The sequence below is a fragment of the Watersipora subatra genome, chromosome 8 (genome assembly GCF_963576615.1).
Source record: "Watersipora subatra chromosome 8, tzWatSuba1.1, whole genome shotgun sequence".
Classification (NCBI taxonomy): Eukaryota; Metazoa; Bryozoa; class Gymnolaemata; order Cheilostomatida; family Watersiporidae; genus Watersipora; species Watersipora subatra.
Window position 1 is genome coordinate 61,376,765 of NC_088715.1, and position 22,333 is coordinate 61,399,097.

The window sequence follows — 22,333 nt, forward strand, 5'->3', positions numbered from 1 at the left end:
CACACCCAGTACATTACAGCTACCATTGCAGTTATCCTATTTGACTGCTAATATTGCATATCTCAACCATCAGTACCCTTTCTTTTTCCCAATATCACTTTGGTCGTGGGCTGTATGACAGTGGAATTTCTAGCAAATATAATATTATTTATGCTACATTAACATATATATTGTATAAATTTTGGTTTTCTAGCAGCTTCTACAAACACTTAGATGCAAATCTTATTAAACTACTGGGATAACTTATCTTGAGCAAAGATTGAAACAGGAACTTTGCATGCAGGAATTGTATGGCTAACTGTTTTTTATTTAAATTTATGCTATGAATAACTTTCTGACTACTAAAACATACATTGAAAAATAAAATTTCCTAGAACATGTTAATTACCATGTAAAAAAACTATAAAACATACATTTTTGGAAATTAGTGAATATTTTTGAGACCTATCATGTCTGACTGAAGCTTGTAATAGAGGTATATATAGAAATTCCTTAGCTGGAGAAAGATCTACTATGAAGTTAAAATGCCTCGTCTGGTTGCTGTGCATGCCTACAATTTTGGTCATGGCTTCAACAGGAAAGTTGTTGCTAACGAGGCAGATAATGATGAGCTATTGAGTGTTTAACAGAGTGCTTGATGAAAGATGCAGGTGGTAGCATTAGCTGGATGCAACTCCTCGAAACTTGTTTTGCTGCATTCGCATATTACGTAGGCTCATCTGTCAGCGCTTGTCGCTACACGGTGCTATGACTTGTTCCCACGCTGTTTGTTTTGCTGCAGAGCTGGGTTACCAGCTAAAACCTTTGAGCAATAAATTGCCCGAATGTTGAGAAGTCACTTTGCTTAAGATCCATTTATGAGTATGAGTAAGTCGTACATTGCATTTTGGTGAGTAACATTTCTTCTAGGCTGAATCAGGTATTAACTCTGAGTTAGCGATCGTGCAGCTCAGTGATATTCAAAGATAACAATGTTTCAGCTCAGCAGTTGGCTTTCAAAGATTAGGGAGTGGTTTGACAAGCTACTTGGAGATAACAAACGATGATAACATAAGTGTTTCGACTCACTTAGATTTCTTATCGAGCCTCTAGTAATATAAAACACCCATTAAAAAATAAAAACCCAATTTGCATTAAACAGGCATTGACCAGTGTAAGTAAAGCTAGTATCTACTGATCTAAGCTCTGGTCCAATGTTGAGACGTCACTTTAGTTAACATCCATTTATGGTGTGAGTTATGCCTCCTCTAAGTTGGATCAGGTATTAGGTCATATTTAGTGACCATCGTTGAGTATGTTTCAAGGACGAGGTTATTCTAAAAGTTTGTGTCATCGATAAAGCCGAAACATCAAAAAGCTGAATTTTGTTCCTTGCAATTCTAGTACCGTCATACCGACTGCTGAACATACGACTGCTGAACATACGGCAACCATGTGGTGAAACATCCTCAGCAATAATAAGCACATGTCAATGCATGCTACAACGAAAGCCTATGGTCTGAAATTTTGTTCAAGTGATCAATGAGCAAACACTTGTCAGGTTATGCAGGTGCTTCAAATTTTTTAAAAAGTACAAGTCCAGGGAGACTGGCTGCACTTAGGGAAATACTTCAAAACAATCATTTGCTTGTCTTCATGTCCTTGTTCCCCTCAACTGATATTTGTTAACATTCCTTGAAGAGACAGCTTCATGACAACCATAAGAATTAGCTTAGTGTTTCTTAAAGCTGTTATAATTACATTCTTCATAAAGCCTTGCTAACAACCTGTCATACGTTGTCAGGCTACTAGACATGGTGGCCACAATGGGCTCCAAAAGAGCGACTCAGATAGGAGAGGTGATGCTGTTGTTAGAGTGCGTAGCCTGTGTTCGCGCTGTAATGAACAGCAAGGTCGGACTAGAGTACTTCATCCATCACCGGGAACCTACGGAGCAACTCATCATTGGTAAGAAAAGTTTTTGTTATTCATAGAGACTGTTGAAATATAAAAAAGCAATTCACGGTTTCCATGACAGTTATTTGGCAAGTTTGCATAATCTGCAAAATGAACAAGGCAAAAAGCCGCAAGTCTAGTGAGCTTTGTTGCTCAGAAATTGTTATCAAATGTTTCACGCTTGCAAAAGTGAAAATGACACTTGCGAATAATTGCACTAAACAGTAAGCTATTCCATTTTAAACATCTTACACTTCCGACGGTTTTATTTTAAAAATGTGCTGCTGAGTGAGACAGAAGTAGCTACTAGAACTTCTTTCCTAATAATTAAAAATTTCTTTTTTTAACAAAGTATTCGCGTTAATCTACAACATACAAATGGTTATTGAAACACTTATTGCACGGTAATTCAACGTGTGCACAACTCCAAATCTGTATCATCCTCACAATGGAAAAATAATGACACAAGTCTGAACGATACTAAAACTAATGATTGAACCAAAGATTTAGTAAAAAGGACAGGAGACCAATGTTGGTTCTAGAATGATTTGTTGCTCGTTAAAAATTTGTCAACTGAAGACTTATTTACTACTTCAAAAACTTGAAGTTCTATTTAAATGAATTCACAACAGTTGGTAAGATAATTTAAATTCGGTATTTTTTAATTCAGCATTTCAATTTACAAAGTTTGAAATTATTGAAAAGTATAATTTATAAGCTTATGTGCAACAAAATAGTTAATGAATAAATAATTTCACTGAGAAACCTTATGCTTATCAAGATTTCATCTAAACTAGAGACAAGATATTGTTAAGCTAACAGTCTAGGGAGTTTGGCACTCTTTAAGTACAAATATATGTTTTTATAACCAGTATAAATTTGAAGCACTATAAGAGGGGTTTAGTCTTTGTGTGGCTTGACAATTGCTAGCAGGTGATTTGAAGTTCCTGGGAAGTATTAAAAACTAAATGATTCCGCAAGGAACATGTCATTGTTTAAAATTGGCATGGACAATCGATAGCATGTATACAAGAGCTATAGCTGTATATTCAGACTTGGATTCAACAATTCGATGTCTAAACTTACTCAAACCGACCAGCCACTTTTTCACTCTGTTCCTTGGCTATGATTTCAGCTCTGGCAATGACCAACACTATGGTGAAGAAGCAAGTTATAGAGTTATTTGCTGCCCTCAGTCGCTACTCTATGGCTGGCTACAACACAACTCTACACGCGTTGGAGTACTTCAAGGTAACACAGTTCTCCTTTGACTAAGCGAACTTCAAGCACAGTGAAAATAGTTTATGAAAAATGACAAGTTTTTATATGCTTCGAAGTAAGCAGCTATAATCATATATTAATTTAAATGATAATCTTGTGATTGCCTTATAAATTTATATGATGACAAACAGTTTGACAATTGAAACAGTACTTGTTCCAATATCTACACTTATTGGCTGATACCTTCTGGTTAAACACCTACATGCATGATTTTATAGGTTTTCTATCTACTTAATAATAAACTTACTGTTAGTTTACAATAAAATGTGCTTAAAACTATGGAAAACACTTGCAAGGCACTTCCTGTATTACCTTTATCAGATTGATGAGCAGTTGCCGAAGCCTTCTTGTCTAGCACTACTCTCAACGAGACAGCATGAAACAGCAATTGTTTTTTTCCTGCTTGCAGCCACTTCACTAGCTTTATAAATTTTGTGCCTTACATAACATTCTAGGACAGATCTATAAGCAATCTCAATAGAAATACAATTACAAAGAAATGTCACTATCTAGTAATATGATACGATAGGGTATCCTGTCCACTTTGCTGACAGAAAAATTCTGCCGTAAACTGTAACAGAAATAGAGACTGTATTTAAGGGGATATTTTGCCAGCAGTCATGGCACTAATAATTACGCTTTACTTTTTGCCATAATTTACCATGCTGTACCAACAACATGACTGTTGTAGACCAAGAACATACAAAGATACAGGTTCAGCATTCTGGTGAATGAGATAAAATCTGCAGAGTTGTCCGCCTACCAGGGCTCAATACTGCTCCTAGTAAATAGTTTGATAGATGGACCGAACAGCTGCACAGCAGGACACCACAGAGGAGTAATTCGCAGTGAGTTCATAGGTAAGCGACCTATATTACTATTATAATTGTTATTATATTGTTTCTTACATGTTACTAACTACGTTTTTGCAATAAAGAATAATTTGTCAATAAATCTTTTTTTATTAATGATCAAAAAAGAGTATTACAGTTTGTCAATTGTTAGACTAAACACATTCACCTATGAGCTAACAAGGCAATTGAATTAGCGAAAATGCAAGCATAAAAATACAATGAATGAAACATTTATTTCCTCTACTTAGCAAATGTAGCCAGGTGTTACATAAGTTATAGCATGTGCAATGAGCTGTCATTTGTCAATACATTAACTGTTGGTACACCAAATGTCTTATTAGAGTGTGAAATGTTTTCAAATTTCATGCTTGGTCGCTCAAGTGCCATCGGAGTGAGTAATAGTTGCTTGTCTTTGTGATCTTGTTTCTAGGAAGTGATATGACTATAGCGGAGTGTTCTTATCACAGTACTGTAATAGTACTGGTAATACTTCATGTTATTATTCCTCTGTTTACACCAGAATGTACAACATACACTAGCTGAAGAGTAAAACGAAATACCGCTGTAATAATAATAATAATAATAATAAGACAGCCATCTTAGGAACAGCTCACATTTGGAGAAAGGTCCTCTCTTAGTGAAATTAAAGATGTTGGATCCTTTGGCCTTTTCTTAAGACCCGGACTCAACACGAACTAAAACCATTTACCTACACCACACGACTGTGAAGAAAAACCTTTACAACAATAATAATAATAATAGTAAGAATAATCTCTACTGTAATAAAGAAAGATGTTTGTGCGTCTGTATGTCTGAAGCCACGTACAGCAGTAGGTTAAAACTGCACCGGAGTTGAATTTAAGTGCCCCAAGTTTTGCAGTCAAGTGCACTACTAGAAGTATCACTGAAACACCTTGCAGTATCATGGAATATTTGGGCACACACTGATTACACATGGTGATGATCTCTCGTGGCCTTTGGAACTGTCAGCATAGTAGTTATAACAATAACAATAGAAGCAAAGCTTATGCCTATAGTTGCTGAAGTTGGAGCTAACATGTCTTTTGAGACAACATATAAATCAGCAATATTACGAACAGCGAGAATACTGTGGAAGGCAGTATCAACGAACAAGGGTATAATATCCTTCGCATTTTAAATATAATTTGAACCATTAATTTTTCAGTAGTGACACCGTGATAAAATACAGAATAATAGTAATATTTACTATAATAAAAGCAGTGTTTGTCCAAAACAAAAGAGTTAGGCGAAAAGATTGCCTTGTACAAGAATCAAACCCTGGGTATTAGATTGGAAGGCAAGCGGGCTACTCCTACACCACTCAGACACTTTATCATTTCTTGAGATAATTATGCAGATACTGATTACTGATGATATTTCACAGAGCATGAGACTGGCAAGTGTACTAATACTAAAAATAATAATAATACTATAATACAATACAAGTAACATATTCCACGGTTTAGTAAACAAAACTAATAATTTATGATCCATGAGCAAGTATTTTCATTTGTAGTTTATGCCGACATCCTTAAAAGACACACATGAAAAATTCACACGCTGCATAAAATAAACGTGAAAATGTTTTTTGTCTATAATTAATTAAATTCGCGTTAGTTGATATTTGTCCGCAGGTCTGAACCTGTTAGACCAGATCCATGAACTAGTGGGTTCAGATGATGAGATGCTGCAGATGCAATGCGAGAGATTTCTAGACAAGATGAGCGAAGATGAGCAGTCGGGAGAAGACCTTGATTTTGCTGCCTCTCATATCGGTGCTTTCAACAAAGTGTTTAGCAAGGTGAATTATTAGCCAATAAAAACAATTAGTTAATCTATAAGAAGGTAAGAACTGTTTATCTTTGATGTCTGTGAATGCTTCAATTGGTGTATATGTCAATGTATACCATCATAAACGCAAATGGTATACTCTTTTACTTCCTATTAGTGTTTGGTCATCATGAAATTGGTTCAGTAGAAAGAAATAACATACAATTTTTAAAAACTTGGAAATGGTAACACATGCAAATTTTTGCCAGAACTTTTATAAATTTTCTATTTTTGTTAAAACAAGCCGATGATTCCAAAAGCCCAAATTGATTATGTGAAAACTGGTTTTTTGCTGAACAAGTTCCAGATTTCTAGCAGCTGGATTTCAGCTTTATGAAAGTTTTTACTGTAAGACGAATAAATTTCATGTTTACACATATAGATGTTTGAATGAACTTAAATTTTGAGAGTGTGCAATATTGGTTTGACTATGAAATACTTACCCTGATCTAAATTCACAACCGTATTGTGTACATAGTTCTTAGAAACACTAAAATTGAGTTTGAATTTGTAATTAGCAAAATTTATATGTAATATGAACCTGTCATATGAACCTGTCTTATGAACCTGTCTTATGAACCTGTCTTATGAACCTGTCTTATGAACCTGTCTTATGAACCTGTCTTATGAACCTGTCTTATGAAACTGTCTTATGAAACTGTCTTATGAAACTGTCTTATAAACCTGTCTTATAAACCTGTCTTATGAACCTGTCTTATGAACCTGTCTTATGAACCTGTCTTATGAACCTGTACAGATTTATGCTATTAAACATGTACTTACACAAAATTTTAGTAAGTTTTATCAGAGAGTTTTGTATTTTTCCACCATTTGCGATTGTTTTTGATGTTTGTGGTGATCTGACTGCCAATACGTTTTAAGATTAAAATCGACAAAACTACGTGCGCTACAAATACGTGCTGAAATGATGTCACTGGTTGCTATCGTTGCTATAATTGATATCGACTACTGTGTTCAAGTTACAGGTTTAGGCGTCTCTAGTCTGTTGGTCTCTTTGCAGCAAGTAATGGCATAACTGCAGTTCTGCTTGATCTGAGAGTTTTAACTGCAATGAAGTTTTGTGAATTTTAGCCTTGAAACATCCTAGCAGTCAAATCACCTCAAACATTCGCAAATGATAGAAATGTATCGATACTTTCTGATAAAATCTGCTAAGATTTTGTGTAAGATCAATTTTAAAACACTTACACATACAATGATGTCTTAAAAACATTTACAGGTATGTGACTCACCACAGTCGGAGGCGTTTCTAGATATTCTGCAAAACTTTGTGACCATTGCAGACTCTGACATAAGGTACGAGTACTGTTCAACATTTTGTTCTAAAATCAGTTCTTTGAAAGTTTTTGCAATTATTTTGTGTGCTAATACTTGATATGTTAGCGGGTAACATATATGCATGAGCCAATTTTAATAGAGATTTATTTCGGAAAGGGAAAACTAAAATAAAGTTTTTCCATATCATATATTTGTTGTTGCGGTTTTACCAGTGAAGAATGTGGTGCTTTAATTTTTGCGTTGCAAGCGATCTTTTTAGTGCATACTCTGTGACAGACAGGTCAAAAATATGAGTAAAAATAGGAAATAATAAAGTCACTATTTTTGAATTATCTTAAATAGCTAAAATCTAACATTTTTGCTAATTAGTAAACCCTTTTGTGACTCTACATGGGTTTATGCTAAATCTATGATCAACTGATCTAGGATCAGCTGATCTATGATCACATTTTTGCCAATATTACAGAAGCTGTGTAGTAACTGAAAAGAACTAGTCTATATTCGCGAAACAAATAATAATCGTTGATCAGAAACTCGCAAGCCAAAAGATACATTTTTTTGTCTGCTTTTCAAACTTTTTAGTTGTAATATTTCTTCTATATGCACCTCTTGTGTTAACAAAAGCTTTTGTTGACGACATTATAGCTGATTCAGATTCAGACTTTAGTGAATACTTATATAATGAAATTGACAGCTCTGACTCTGGCAATGGTGAAAATAATAGTGTTGTAAGAGTGAGGAACACTGAAGGATCGTACTAGCTTATTTATGGTCGTAGCTTCATAATGCTTCAACAAATGCTTCAAAATATATAGCTACATTGAATTTTTTTGCGTAGTTTTGTTTTTACCATGTTGGCAAGACGAATTGTGTAATAAAATGTTCATGGTAGTGTGTAGTATAGGTATTATGCTGCAAATTGGCAATTTTCACTAAAATAGCTGGCAGTAGGCCAAAAACTAATTTTGTCCATGGATAGCACTGAAAGGGTTAAAATTCCATATAATATCATACAACACTTCCAAAAAAACAGCAAAAATATTGCTGAGCTCAGAAGCCATCTGAATACTTGCTGTATAACTATTGCTGGAGAGTTTGGCCGCATAACACTAATAGCTTCAGTTCTTATTTTACTAGCGATGCTATATGGGGAGCCCTTACCGCTATCACTCTGCGTCTTTCCGTCTGCTCGAAAGAAATAGAAGTCGACAAGCTTCTTTACGCTTTTAAACACCCACATCTGGTAGAAATTGGTAAAATGGCTGGTATACAGACACCGGCTGAAGCCCCAAACACACCTACATCTCCAACCTTTCCCAACCAAGAGGTAAATCGATAAGCTAGCTTGAGCTTGCGAAAATGTGTGCTGCAGGTAAAATTAATCTTAAGCTAGTTAATAGATATAAACAATAAAGAAAAACAGATTACAGTAGTCATGTTTATCATAATAATGGGACCGCCTGGTAATTGCATAATAATATTTTTTCCTTTATGACATAAACTCCTTTTCCCTATAATCTCAGACCATACATCTTATACATATTTGAAAAGCAAATTTTCTAGACATTCTGTCTAACACCAAAGATGCACTCCAGTAATAAAATATGTTTGATGGGCACCCAGTATATCCTATCAGGTCAGTCTATGCTTGAAGATGTCATATCAAATACTAGGATGCTAGAAATATTCTAAAGGAACTTGAAAACACTACTAATTAACTTTTATAGAGCTATGTTTTAAAATTATGTCAAATTAAGCTGCATTTTCCACAAATTCAAACATTATTTGTTTTGGATTTTTGTACCACCTTATGCCAAAAATGCCATATTTTACCAAAATCAAACTACTAAAGCAAATATAAATTAGTTTTACAAAATATTCTTATCCATTGCATTCTGAGCTTTCCATTGGTGTGCATATTGACATAATTCACATAATACTGACGAACAATATATAAATTAACAACAACAAATGTGTTTATTTTAAGTGCGTCTCATAATTATGATCACCACTGTAGAATATAAAGCGCTCGCGTTGTTAGAGAGTACTATTGATGCCTGCTTTTAGATGTTTAAGCTTCGTCTCCTTGACTCTATCAAAGAGGTAGCTCGAGAGGAGGGCGATGAAATGGAGGAAGCAGAGGATGTAGATGAGTTAGATGCTCCTGCAGGTGAGCAGATATAAAACAAGGCACATCACATTAAGGCCTATCAATCACTCTTTCAACAGAATCGAGTATTGTACATTTTGTCTTACGCTGCTCCATGCTGGTATCCCTTTGTATCGAAAACTGATAAAAAATTACAATGCTTTAAAAAAATTATGCTTAAGAGTTATGCTACCCTGATATGGATAGTCATTGCCAGCATCTAAATGACCTTATGCAGAGGAGCTAAATGTGTTTTAAAACACTCGGATTGTATCTCTAATCTTCCTGATCCTCCATTACATTCCTACTTCCCCAAAAAGTGCCACACCTTATACCAGACATCAACACCTTGCCAATTTATATTATAGAACAGAGTTGTGCAAAAAAGAGCCTTTTCTTTCAATACGCATAATTTACTTTACTATTCTTTATTTTTTGTCTCATTGTCTAATTTAATTTGAAATGATCGACTGGTGTTAATAAAGTTAATAGTTATTTATTTATCTAAAGAGGTGCTTCAGCTGAAACAGATCCGAGCCCAAATTGGTAGAAATTATTTTGTGCAAAATTTCAAACCAAAGGTACTGTTTAGGCCAGCCAAAGACTTCGATTATGTTTCATTTTCTTTGTAGCCAATATTAAGCAAAATGTCTAGATTTAGTGGCAGATTGAATTGTCTATTACTACTAACAGTATGCTCTAAATAAGCTTTAAGTAAAATCACCCCATTTTTTAAATGCTCCATTATTGATTTCCATAAAAACATCTTTAGCATAAGACAAATGCGTTTGTTGTAAGGCAAGGCTTAGTTATCATAGCCTACAACCTTGAAGCTTTTTATAGATGTTGAGGGCTACAGTCCGTGAGCTATGGGCAAGCATGCGCTTGTCCATTGTCAGCGTAGCCAAACTAATTTGGTAGGTCCACGCTACAATAAGTACATCGCTTTTCAAATGAGGAATAATGGAACCCAAAGTCAAGTTCTTTGCTAACATAGTTGATGAAAAAATCTAAAGACAACTGCTACTCTGAAAACAGTTTTGATGTCTTTCTAGTAAAGAGAATTCTGTACATATATATAAAACAAAAAATGCTATTTTACTAGAAGGAATACAATTATATTGTACTATACTGTTGTTGTTGTTAGTGATGGAAAGTATTGGATTGCTTTGAAAATAGAAAAATTTCACCAGATTTCTTTAGTGTTATCTTTTTTTTAGACCTCAGTGCACCTAAAGCAACCAGTTTTCTGTCACCACCGCCGTCACCTGAAGACAAATTAAATTCTAAAGTACCTCGTCCAACTAGTATTTCATCTTTAGTAAACTTATCTCGTACAGATGGCTCTCGTCAATTGTCTTCTACACTCAATGATAACTTTGTTCAAGTGACCAATAAAGCGCAAATTTCTGAGGCAGACACTGAGATGATAAAGGAAACACATATTGTGAAACCTCCAAAGGGTGGAGTAAAAGTTTGGCCAACTCAGACTCACAACGATGAAAGCTCAACAAATGAAGAAGAAAAATGTTCTGTTGAAAAAGAAAGTTCGTTCTCAATGCAGGCATACGATGATTATTTGCACTCACATCCAGTTGCAGCATCCGGAGAAAGCAGCAAGAAACTGGTCACTTCTGATGCTCATATCAACAGTCTAAATTCGCAAGGAATTATTGAAAAAAACTGGCAAACAGCATCAGTTGTTTCAACATTAACACAATGTTCCTGTTCAGAAGAACGTACAGAAAGCGCAACTGGTTCATCAAAAGAATTATCTTCCTCTTCAAACATAATTCTAGGTAAAAATGTGTCAAAACCAATAAGTCCAGCCTTACATAGTGATAACAGCATTCCAGTGTCTTCATTGCAGTTTAGTACTTCTTGCAAATCTGAAGAATCTGTTGGTACATCAGTACCTCAATTGCGACCAGATACAGATTTTTCAACCTCACCTTTACTAACTTCTCTCGCACTAGCCCAGCAATCTCTTGATAGCACAAAATTGTTTCACCAACCTGAGAAACAAAAAATACCCTCTCCACCATCACTTACTTCATGTAATGGGCTACCTACACCACATCAATTTCCAGTATCAGAAGAAAAAGGAAATCCATCACTTCCTCCTATTCTTGGAGACAAAGGCTTATCATCTCTGTCTCCTGGAATAGCAAGTATAGCACCACCACCTTCTGGAGGTCCGGGCATATCACCACTGTCGCCATCTCTTGGAGCACCAAGTATACCAATACCACCGCCTCTTCCTGGAGGCCTCGGTATACCACCACCACCACCGCTACCACCTCTTGGAGGACCAGGTATACCACCACTGCCCTCATCTTCTGGAGGACCAAGTATACCAATACCACCGCCTCTTCCTGGAGGCCTAAGTATACCACCACCACCACCGCTACCAGCTCCTGGAGGATCAGGTATACCACCACCGCTGCCACCTCCTTCAGGCATACCACCACCGCCACCACCTCCTCCTCACCCTTCTGGCGGACCCGGTATACCACCACCACCTCCTGCTCCTGGAGGACCAGGTATACCAATACCGCCACCTCCTCCAAGAGGATCAGCTATACCACCTCCACCTCTACTTCAAGGCGTCCCTGGTATGGCTCCACCTCCTCCCGCCCCTGGATTACCTAACATTCCTGCACCCCCTCTAGGAATGGCAAGTAAACTGGCAGCTTCGCAAATGTTTTATCAGCCTAGTGTGCCCAGTGTTCCAAGTGCACCAGGAGCACTACCACCACCACCACTGCCAGGTATGCCAGCAGCCACAAAAAAGTCTGGAGGCTGTGTGGTATTGACTCCCAAACCAAGCAAAAAGATGAAAACCTACAATTGGAACAAGATTCAAAACAGATTTTTAAATGGTAGGCATGTGTACTAGTTCAAATTTTCTTTGTCAGTTTTGAAAAGATTCAATTCGACAAGCAGTGTTTTAACCACTTTTACCACCATTTCACCTAGAAATTAAATGAACATGATTTTTAATAATACAACTTAAGTTGTGTTTGCAGAGAACCGATTCTAGCTACAGTGACAAATAGTTAAATATCTTAGACTATTGCTCATATTTTCATAATAATGTTTCTAGAAACTACTTAGCATATCTGCAACGGTAACATAATTTTTTACTGTGCCCTTTCAAAATTTAGCCCATGTATTGCAGCGGATGAACAAAATGTCTGGGCGCAAGTTGCGAAAGCCAAGGACAAAGTAGAGCCCAACTATGGCCGAGTTGAGGAACTTTTTTGTCAGAAAGTAATTGGAAAGACGGAAAGCTCTGCTCCAGAAGAAAAGAAAAAAAAATCTGAAGAGGTAATATTAATGGCTATAACGGATCATAACTTATTTAATAGTTGAAAAACTACCTCTTTGTCATGCCTACTGAGTGCAGCTGCTTGTTCACAATATTTAAAAGCTTAAAAACAGTATGATGAGTAGAATGGCGTTGTTAAGAGAATGACGGTTTTAAAAATATATTTTAGATAACGCTGCTTGATCCGAAGAAGAGCATGAACGTTAATATCTTCATGAAACAGTTTAAGATGCCAAACAGTGAAGTAGTTGTAAAGATTAAGAAAGGTGCAGCTGAGGAACTTGGGCAAGAAAAGTTGTTAGGATTAATGAAAATTCTTCCGACTTCAGAAGAGGTTTGTGAGACCACCATATATATGTGTGTGAATACGTGTGTGTGCATACACTAAAAGGGAATTGCAACACTGTTAGCTTTTTGTGGAACTATAAGACACAAAAAACTAAATTTAGGGTAGGCTATGTTGATGTTATGGGCAAATTCAATCAGTCAGTATTATTTGCCATGGCTGAGATGATAACTGGAAATGCCTACACTGAGATGCCACTTGAATTCTTGGTAAGAGAGCACAACTCTATTTTGCAAATTATGATGATTTTTGTGTGTATGTACTGTTTGCTTTTTTGGAGCTGTTAGAATGTGATGTAGTGACAATTCATTTTAGTTAAATTTGATTTACTTATTTTAATGTAACGTGGGTGACAGCACAAAAACACCAACTTATAAACATACTACTGAATGCCCTGCATTGCATGGGTAATAAAAACCGCTTACAAACATTACATTACTTTCTTTACCTTATCTACTACATTCCCTTCACACTAGATTATCTGCAACTGTTTATAAGCTGTTTTAATTACCCATGCTATGCCAGGCATTCATTTATTGCCATGAGCCCAGATGGTAATCGTTACAAGTAACACAACATCGTTATGTGTGTTTTAATTGATGTAATAATGTCTTTATTACTATTATTTGACCGCTAAGCTCAGTTGGACGCACAGTCTAGTAGGTAAGCTGGTCGCTTAAACTTTGTAAAGCTTATCACTTTGAACCAAATTACAGAACAAATAAAGTTGAACAAATAAACCTTGTACTACGGTTGTTTGGTTCACAATAAATTCCAAAATATGTTTATTAACTGCTATATAATTTGTCTAAAACTGATCACCAAAGATAAAGATCAGACTGTTTTTAAGGCATGCTACTTGAATATTGTAGATAGAGACTATCAAGTCTTTCTCAGGAGATGTAACCAAACTAGGGAGTGCAGAGAAATTTTTCCGGGAGTTGGTCGGCTTATCTGGTAGGTGAAACAGAAGGCCCATAAATGCTTGCACAAACTGCTGTGATATTGGTGCCAGTAAGAGTTGTCCTCTCATGTTTGTGTTTTCATCAAGAGTAAACAACTCCTGGAATAACAATCGCAAATTCCTGTCTTAGAATAAACGTGTGCTTTGGTTCAATTAAAAAATTAAGTGATAAACGATCCTATACCGCCCTTGTAATAATCCAAGCCATCCTTTCCCTCTGTCTAATACAACACAAACAAGTCTGCATGATCAGCTAAAAATTTCAACTTATCCATCTTTTCTAAAAGTAAGGTAGTCTGATGACATGAATAAATTCTGAAATCCATTCTTAGCATTGATTAAAAACAGAAAAATCCACTTCATTTCTTTAACATTTGTTAAGGATTTGCTACAAAATAGTAAGCTATTCAATTAAGCATTTGCGAAGATAATATATTAAAAGGTGTTGGGAATTGTTTGCGCGTCTTAAAACATGATGCAAAGGTTCTGTTCATTAATTTAATTAAACAAGAGAATATCAAACACTGTTGACCTCATAATTATATCCGTTTGTTATGATTAAACAAAACTACGGTTATTATGACAATAACTTGGTAAAATTAAATAGATGAAAATTAATCTGAAACAATTTTTTAACTGGAATAACCAAATATATTAATTAAAATATCACTTGCAATTACATTACATTGTATTAGTACTGTTACACTTTCACAATCATGCATTACAGTGAGGCAGCATTGCCACCAAAATAGTTCAAAATAATTCAATAGCATTAACTCAATAATGCATTAAAATTATGTTACAGTACATGATAATAACACGATTATATCCTAATAATGCGTTACAAGAATAAAGTTGCTTTGTAAACATATTGTGTTGCAGTAATATGGTATAATCAATTTCAATAATGTGGTTAGATTGTCCCGCTGGCTAGATTGTCTTAGATTTACACTATAATGAAAACACTACAAATAATTCAATTATTGTATGTCATCAGAATAAGGTATTACGATGAAACAATTACCCCCTAATGTTACGCAATAATATAGTAGGCCTACTAATGTATATCTATATAATAATATAATAACAACATCACTGCTTTCATTTGCAGACTTTAAACTTCGAATAGAGACAATGATCATCCAAACAGAATTCTCTAGCATAGAGACAGAAATAACCGCAGATCTGCAACTCTATCAAAAGGCTATAAATGAGACAATGGGAAACCCATCTTTAGACGAGTTTTTAAGGCTCGTGCTACGCCTAGGCAACTTCATAAACACGGTGAGCAATCAGGACCTCCCAGTTTAATTTTTTTAATTATGTGATGGCGGCATAGTGAAGATTTTGTGAAGCTCATTGCAGGACAGATAAATTATTCGAATCAAAAGTTGTTTTCTCCTGTAATATTTTGAGCATAAGCAATAACATGGTCAAAGTTAATCTGCTAATTAGTAAATAATGTTCTGTAGTTTTTTAGGCGACTATATATTTGGCCAACTAAAGTGACTCAATGCTACAAGAAATGCATTGCTGTCATCAGTTTTTTTGTTAGGAGATATTGCAAAACTCTGTTTAACGTGTCTAAACTAAGAAATAGTTATTGGTGCAGTGTCATCATATATATTTTTAAAAGAATTATCCATAAATCTTTTAAATTTTTATGATTGCTGCTTTTTATCAATAACGATAATATTATAACACTAATAAATAACTTAAAAGCTAATCAAGTTTGAAATTGTATTAGTTTTTGTTTGTATCAATTTTGTTTAAATTTTACAAAAAAGGCGCATTTGAAGAATTTAATTTTTTATCTGCTTTGGAAATATGAAGACAGACTATTTTGTTCAGTTTTTGCTGTATAAGCTTGTCTCTATTGTGCATTGCATGTGAAGCTCATTGTGTTGGCTTCATATTTTCGAAACTTCTTATTTTCTCTATTGTGCATTGCATGCACAATAGAGAAAATAAGAAGTTTGCCTCGTTTGAATGCACCTTCACATTAGGTGAAACATAAAGAATCAAACTTGAAATTATTTGTATATAAATCAAGATACGAAGATCTAGATAAAGTGAAAAATTATAAAAAATTGTAGCAAACTCTTTAAAAAGCAAATTGGAAAAAGTAATTTTGCTATGTGGCGCTCTCCAACCGTCATGTATGCTTGCATTAGGTAGGCAATTTAGTGCCAGGTGACAGCAAATCCTTTGCTAATGTGCTATATTGCGTCACTGCGGCAGCTAAAGCTGTTACAAGCATGCTGACAAAAATCTTCTGTTATATTTGGCACCATGTCTAACTTCTACTTTTAAAATTTTGTTACAGTAACTTATTCAACAACGCTAACTGTTTCTTTTCTTACTGAACTTTTAGGGTAAATATTCAGGTGATGCCCAAGGTTTCAAGATATCATCTCTGTCAAAGCTTATGGATACAAAGGCAAATCGAGCCAGAGTAACTTTGCTGCATTATATTGTTGAAGAGATCGTCAAACAGGACCAAAATGTGCTGAACTTCGTGCAAAACTTAGGACCAGTGCTAAAAGCTATTTCAAGGTCAGCACAGAACAAGAGAAATAGAATTCGCGTTGTACTGCTCAGTTTTTAGTTTTGGGCAGGCCGCCATGGGTTCTTAAATTTAATTGGTTCTTATTACTCAACATGACTGCAACAAGTAAAATTTATTCAATTGGTCAATGTTTTGTAATCAATGTAATGATTGGCTGAAGTTTACCAACTGAAGTAGTGTTTGGCTGTAGTTCACTAACCTCTATGCTGATTGGTCGAAGTTTACCAAAGACTAAATGATTGGCTGTAGTTTACCAACCAGTGTACTGATTGGCTGAAGTTTACTGACTAAATAATTGGCTATCGTTTACCAACCAGCTTACTGATTGGCTGAAGTTTACTAACTGAATTAGTGATTGGCTGCAATAGTTTAATCTACACACTCAACGGTTTAAATGCTCAGTACTGCTCTTATAGAACCACTCTTGACCAGCAAGAAGCAGAAATAAACCAAATAAAATCCAAGGTGACTTCAATATCTGCTCGAATCAAGAATGCTGACGAAGAGGTGATTGGCTTGTATGAAAAATACATCTCAGAAGTCGATGAGAAGCTGGAGCAGCTCAGCAAACAATATGCTACAGTTAAGGTAGTCCTTCAACCTTGGGCATAAATAGCATTTCTTGCGTCATTGCATCACAAACAGCTGAGTGGTGACCTTTATTGTATATGAACCAACATAATAAGTATGTTTTACCAAAAATGAGTTGCATGTACATTACTATTTCGCAAATATAACTAGTTAAGCCTAATGTGCTGTTCTGAAAAAATAGCCGATATGGCTAGGTTTTGAGCCTAAATCAGTTCAAACTACATGTTGTGCTTCATAAAGCTGCAATAGATAGTATGATTTATGCATAAACGTGTACATTGGCCCAACTTATCACATTTCTTCTGCAGCATTTTACTAGTATGATTCAACATACAGATAGCTTTTCTTACAACTTGTAACTCTCTGTTCATAAGAGCCCATAGATATAAGCTATATACACGCAGACAACAGGAGGGTTCAATTTATTGTTCTGTTGGTAGGAGTGCTGAGTTTAACGCTCTGTTATAAGGAGGCTTCAGTATAGTGCTCTGTTAGTAGGAGGGTTGAGTGTAGTTTTCTGTTAGTAAGAGCACTGAGTTTAGTGCTCTGTTAGTAGGAGGGTTGAGTGAGGGTTCTGTTAGTAGGAGGGTTGAATGTAGTGCTCTGTTAGTAGGAGGGTTGAGTGTAGTGTTCTGTTAGTAGGAGGGTTGAATGTAGTGTTCTGTTAGTAGGAGGGTTGAGTGTAGTGTTCTGTTAGTAGGAGGGTTGAATGTAGTTTTCTGTTAGTAGGAAGGTTGAGTGTGGTGCTCTGTTAGTAGGAGGGTTGAGTATAGTGTCCTGTTAGTAGGAGGGTTGAATGTAGTGTTCTGTTAGTAGGAGGGTTGAATGTAGTGTTCTGTTAGTAGGAGGGTTAAGTGTAGTTTTCTGTTAGTAGGAGTGTTGAGTGTAGTTTTCTGTTAGTAGGAGGGTTGAGTGAGGGTTCTGTTAGTAGGAGGGTTGAGTGTGGTGCTCTGTTAGTAGGAGGGTTGAATGTAGTGTTCTTTTAGTAGGAGGGTTGAGTGTGGTGCTCTGTTAGTAGGAAAGTTGAGTGTGGTACTCTGTTAGTAGGAGGATTGAGTGTGGTGCTCTGTTAGTAGGAGGGTTGAGTGTAGTTTTCTGTTAGTAGGAGGGTTGAGTGTAGTTTTCTGTTAGTAGGAGGGTTGGGTGTAGTGCTCTGTTAGTAGGAGGGTTAGGCCGAGTGTTCCGTTTACTGAAAGGTTTACCTGAATTTCTTTTTTGTAGGAAAATTCCATCAAGTTAGCTAAATTCTTCTGCGAAGAAGTGAAAGGGTTTAACGTTGATGAGTTCTTTGGAAACTTGAACTCATTTCTTGACAAAGTTGTACAGTGCAAGAAGGTTAGTACTTCTATTACAGTTAGTACTTCTATTACGGTTACTACTTCTATTACGGTTACTACTGCTATTAACACTTACCAAGCAGGCATTGAGCCATGCACTCATAAATCGCCAGTAATTGATTTTTGCTTTAAGTATCGCTGTTATCATATTGCTACAATCTTTTGCCGCTTTTAACAAAGTTTTTAAAATAAAATGGATACGCCTAGTAGTAATTGCCTATGCCATCGACTGTTACTTTTTTGGTTTCTTTGGCTAACATTAAACTTACAAAATGCTCATTTAAAAGTTCCTTATAAGGATGAATAACTTTCCTGCAAATCTTTGTAGAATTTCTTTCTATCATAAGTTAATTACAGAAGAGGCATCTCCACACTCGCTAACAACCACAACCCTATTTTGTTCATAATTCCAAGATATTCACATATTTATTGATTTATTATTAGTATAACTAATAAGGAAAACAAAATTATAATTTTAGTTTATATTGATCTTTATTACTTAATATATTATTTACATACATATTTACAGGATAATGAGCAGAGAAGGTTGCAGGAAGAAAGAATCATGCGGAAAAAGAAGGAGCAAGAGAGTGATGCCCTCAAACGCAAGTCAATGGGTGGCTCTGTAAAAGTGTCGCACAAAAACTCTTTACAGAGTAAGTTGACTCTTGCCATAGCCATATTTATATTACCAAGTAGAGATAGAAACTTGATGGAACGATGAATAGCCTCAGAACTACTGATTCTCTCATGCGTACGTAGAGTTGTAAATCTCTCTAGTCTTAAGGGCGATAAAAGAATGACACAACTGAGAGTCAAGATTGTTTGATGACTTCAATCACTAATGATGCTTCTTATTATTTTCTCCGAAAAACAAATTTTTAGAAATGACAGGATGTTGTGCAGAATTTAAAAAGCTAACTTGAAGAAATAAATTGCTTTTGTATAATATTTATTTCTCTACGAAACATATTTCAGAAATGCAAGAAACTGAAGTCAACTTGGTGGACATGCTGCTAGGTGAAATTCGGCAAGGAACAACCCTGAGAAACAAAAGACCTTTACAAAGAGGCGGACCGAATCGTAATACCATATCTTGAGTTTTCAGTGCAGAACGAATCAGCATCTCTCCATTGGGGTTTAGGTTGAACCGCTTTTTGTCAGTTTGGGTTTAGGTTAAACCTCCTTTCGTCAATATTGGTTTAAGCTGAACCTTGTTTCACTAATTTTTAGAGTTTTTCAATATTTTGCTTTTTATTCATGAACTCAGGAGGAAATCTATCTCAATCTGGTGCATCTTACCGAGCTGGTCAATTTTGACCGCTGATCTCTGGCTTAAACCTTCACCGAGTAGCTTGCCTTGTTTATTTTTATTTCATAGACTTAGAAGTGAGAGGTTTGACATGCCATGCAAGGGAACCCTTTCACTAATCTATTATACTTATTTACTCTATGCTCAGTTACGGTTGTGATGTTATCTTCAAGCTTCATCTTTTCGGTGCTCTTCAAGCTATGCAAGCTACTTATTTTTATTAAAATATGTAAATAGTTTATTGTTTTTCATGTATATAAAATATATTGTTTGCAATAAAGGATATTGCAAGTTTTTAGTTAAACCTGTGACTCCAACACCAGTTCTTTGTTCAAATGATTAGAAATATTATTAAAAAGTGATGTTTGAATAGACATTGCTTCATGCAATCAATTGTTCCGTACATGTAATTCAGTGACTGAATTCACCGATGGAGACTAAACCGTCAAACCCTACACAAATGGGGAGATTAACTAAACACCCTTACATGGAAAAGCACTGCACTATTTCAATGATGTACCATAGCAGCGTCTAGAGAGTATAGAAAAACAAATTCGCCCGTCAGTCAACCACTGCAACATGATGTAAATACTGGTATGTCTCCAGCTGTTTTACTACGCTGAATGCTATTTCCTTTCTTTCAGGAAAGTGACTCTGGCCCTGTGAAAGCCAGAAATCACTTCAGCATTTGCATGCAGCTAATCATTTTTTTGTGTGATTTTACCGCTTACGACTTTCTGCTACTACATTGTCAGCTGAGAAGTGTATCAACATGTGGCTGGCACTATGGAGTTACCTTCTTATTAGAACTTTCAACCTTCACAGGCTACACTGACTGTTGGGCATCTCTTTTGTTGCATGTTGCTATAATAACCTCTTCAAACTGTTGGCTTCTACATAAAATGTAGCAGCAATAGCTTTGTGTAACAGCCAAAAACCTAAAACTGGTGTCTACCGAATACTGGTGTCTTTCCTTTACTGCTCTACGAGAATTGAAACCCCGAAGTGCGAAGCAATAAGAAATATATATTTGATAATATATATAAGCATACAAGTAGTCCAAAGTGTGCGTGTACATGTATAATGAACTGCATGCAAAAGACTGCCAGGAATCTCTTTATTGTTATTCCAGGCCTTCTTTTCCTATAATTTTGCCCACAATCGGCTTCATCCCATCAGTAGCATGTCTGACTCGGCAACCAGCCTTCGGCCGACCTGAAATTTTCCCTTCAGTTGTGTCTTCTGCTGAGCTGGAGCTTGGCTCAGTTGTGAAGCCTGTCAGCCTACGGCTGACTAAGCAACTGAGATTATTAGAAATGAACAGGTCAATGCTCCTCGTTACAACAAGTAAATTAAACCTAATACTAATGATGATTTATTAGGCTGCAGCTGTTGAGTCTAAGGAAAAGTGTTCAGTTCTAAATTCCTCTTGGGACCAAGGCGCACTGGTCATATTGCCAACATGGTTGGTGGCCCATTCACCATCCTGCACAAATGTGATAGTAAGACTTTTCTCAAGCCTTTACGATGTTGTAGAAGTTTGGTGAAAGATTGTCTATGATTAATACGAGGGAAAGTGCATTCTGCTTGGCTCATTAGTAAATGTTAATGACTACATATAGAAATTTTAGCTTAAGTGTTTACTATTACATTTGGCAAAAACCTTTAAGAGTTTTGAGGCCAAAAACACATGCTGTCAACTTATGTCAACTACATCATAGCCCTGTTGTTCACAATGTTGCAGAGCACCCCTTGGCTAGCAGTTATAGCTTACAATGTCTGCTTTATGACATTTTGCTAGATGATTGAATCATCAATAGAGACTCACCTTGATACGATGTACACGGTATACAGCAAACATCTGGGTCCTTTTTGGTAGAATCTCTGTTAAAATTAGGTGATCTCAACTCCTAGGTTTTACAGTTGGTGTTTTAGGTTTATCAAAATGATGTACATTGACAGAACCACCTCTTTATCATGTTTAGATTAATTTTCAGGCTCTTTGAGTCATATTTTTATTGTTTGAACTAAAGAGTACTTAGTCTTGCTGGTAATTTAATTCAATTTTGTCAGCCCCTAAACCTCTCTGTTTAGAAAGTATACAATGCTTGAAATTTATTTTAAATAACTGACTTCTTTCTTGGCTTGAAGAACCACTCACCATAGTAGTAGAAACTTGATTCTTTTTGTTTATAGCTTGTCATGATGCCACTCTTTTCGGGTTACAATGGCTCATTTAAAAGAATAACTCTTTGGTCCAAACCTTTGAAAATTGACTACCGTTTTTTCATTGATAAAATAATGTAGACCACACTAAAAAAGTTTAGTTTGATTCTTGGATGTAAGTGGGTGACATGCTCTTTGAAAATACAAGTTATTTACTGAACTTCTACAGATCTGACATATATCTTGTGGTATCCACGTCATGCTGATTTACTTCTGTATTGTAATACTATATTAATCTAACAGCAGTTTATAATAGTAAATCAACTTTGCAGTCCTTTCCACCAACAG

At 35.8% G+C, this 22,333-nt stretch overlaps 1 protein-coding gene across 2 annotated transcripts in view; it reads left to right on the forward strand.

Annotated features, from left to right (window-relative positions):
- The window catches only part of LOC137402147 (inverted formin-2-like), a 49,512-nt gene extending 29,389 nt beyond the window's left edge, over positions 1 to 20,123 (forward strand). For both annotated transcript variants that reach the window (XM_068088617.1, XM_068088616.1), the window contains exons 7-23: positions 1,784 to 1,947; positions 3,071 to 3,186; positions 3,908 to 4,076; positions 5,726 to 5,892; positions 7,162 to 7,238; positions 8,358 to 8,547; positions 9,288 to 9,390; positions 10,590 to 12,251; positions 12,551 to 12,699; positions 12,870 to 13,034; positions 13,919 to 14,003; positions 15,122 to 15,294; positions 16,385 to 16,566; positions 16,996 to 17,167; positions 18,392 to 18,505; positions 19,037 to 19,163; positions 19,486 to 20,123. In XM_068088617.1, the coding sequence (XP_067944718.1) occupies positions 1,784 to 1,947; positions 3,071 to 3,186; positions 3,908 to 4,076; positions 5,726 to 5,892; positions 7,162 to 7,238; positions 8,358 to 8,547; positions 9,288 to 9,390; positions 10,590 to 12,251; positions 12,551 to 12,699; positions 12,870 to 13,034; positions 13,919 to 14,003; positions 15,122 to 15,294; positions 16,385 to 16,566; positions 16,996 to 17,167; positions 18,392 to 18,505; positions 19,037 to 19,163; positions 19,486 to 19,607 (3,937 nt within the window). In that variant the 3' untranslated portion in view covers positions 19,608 to 20,123. The remainder of the gene's footprint in view (positions 1 to 1,783; positions 1,948 to 3,070; positions 3,187 to 3,907; positions 4,077 to 5,725; positions 5,893 to 7,161; positions 7,239 to 8,357; positions 8,548 to 9,287; positions 9,391 to 10,589; positions 12,252 to 12,550; positions 12,700 to 12,869; positions 13,035 to 13,918; positions 14,004 to 15,121; positions 15,295 to 16,384; positions 16,567 to 16,995; positions 17,168 to 18,391; positions 18,506 to 19,036; positions 19,164 to 19,485) is intronic.
- The last annotated feature ends 2,210 nt before the right edge of the window (positions 20,124 to 22,333 follow it).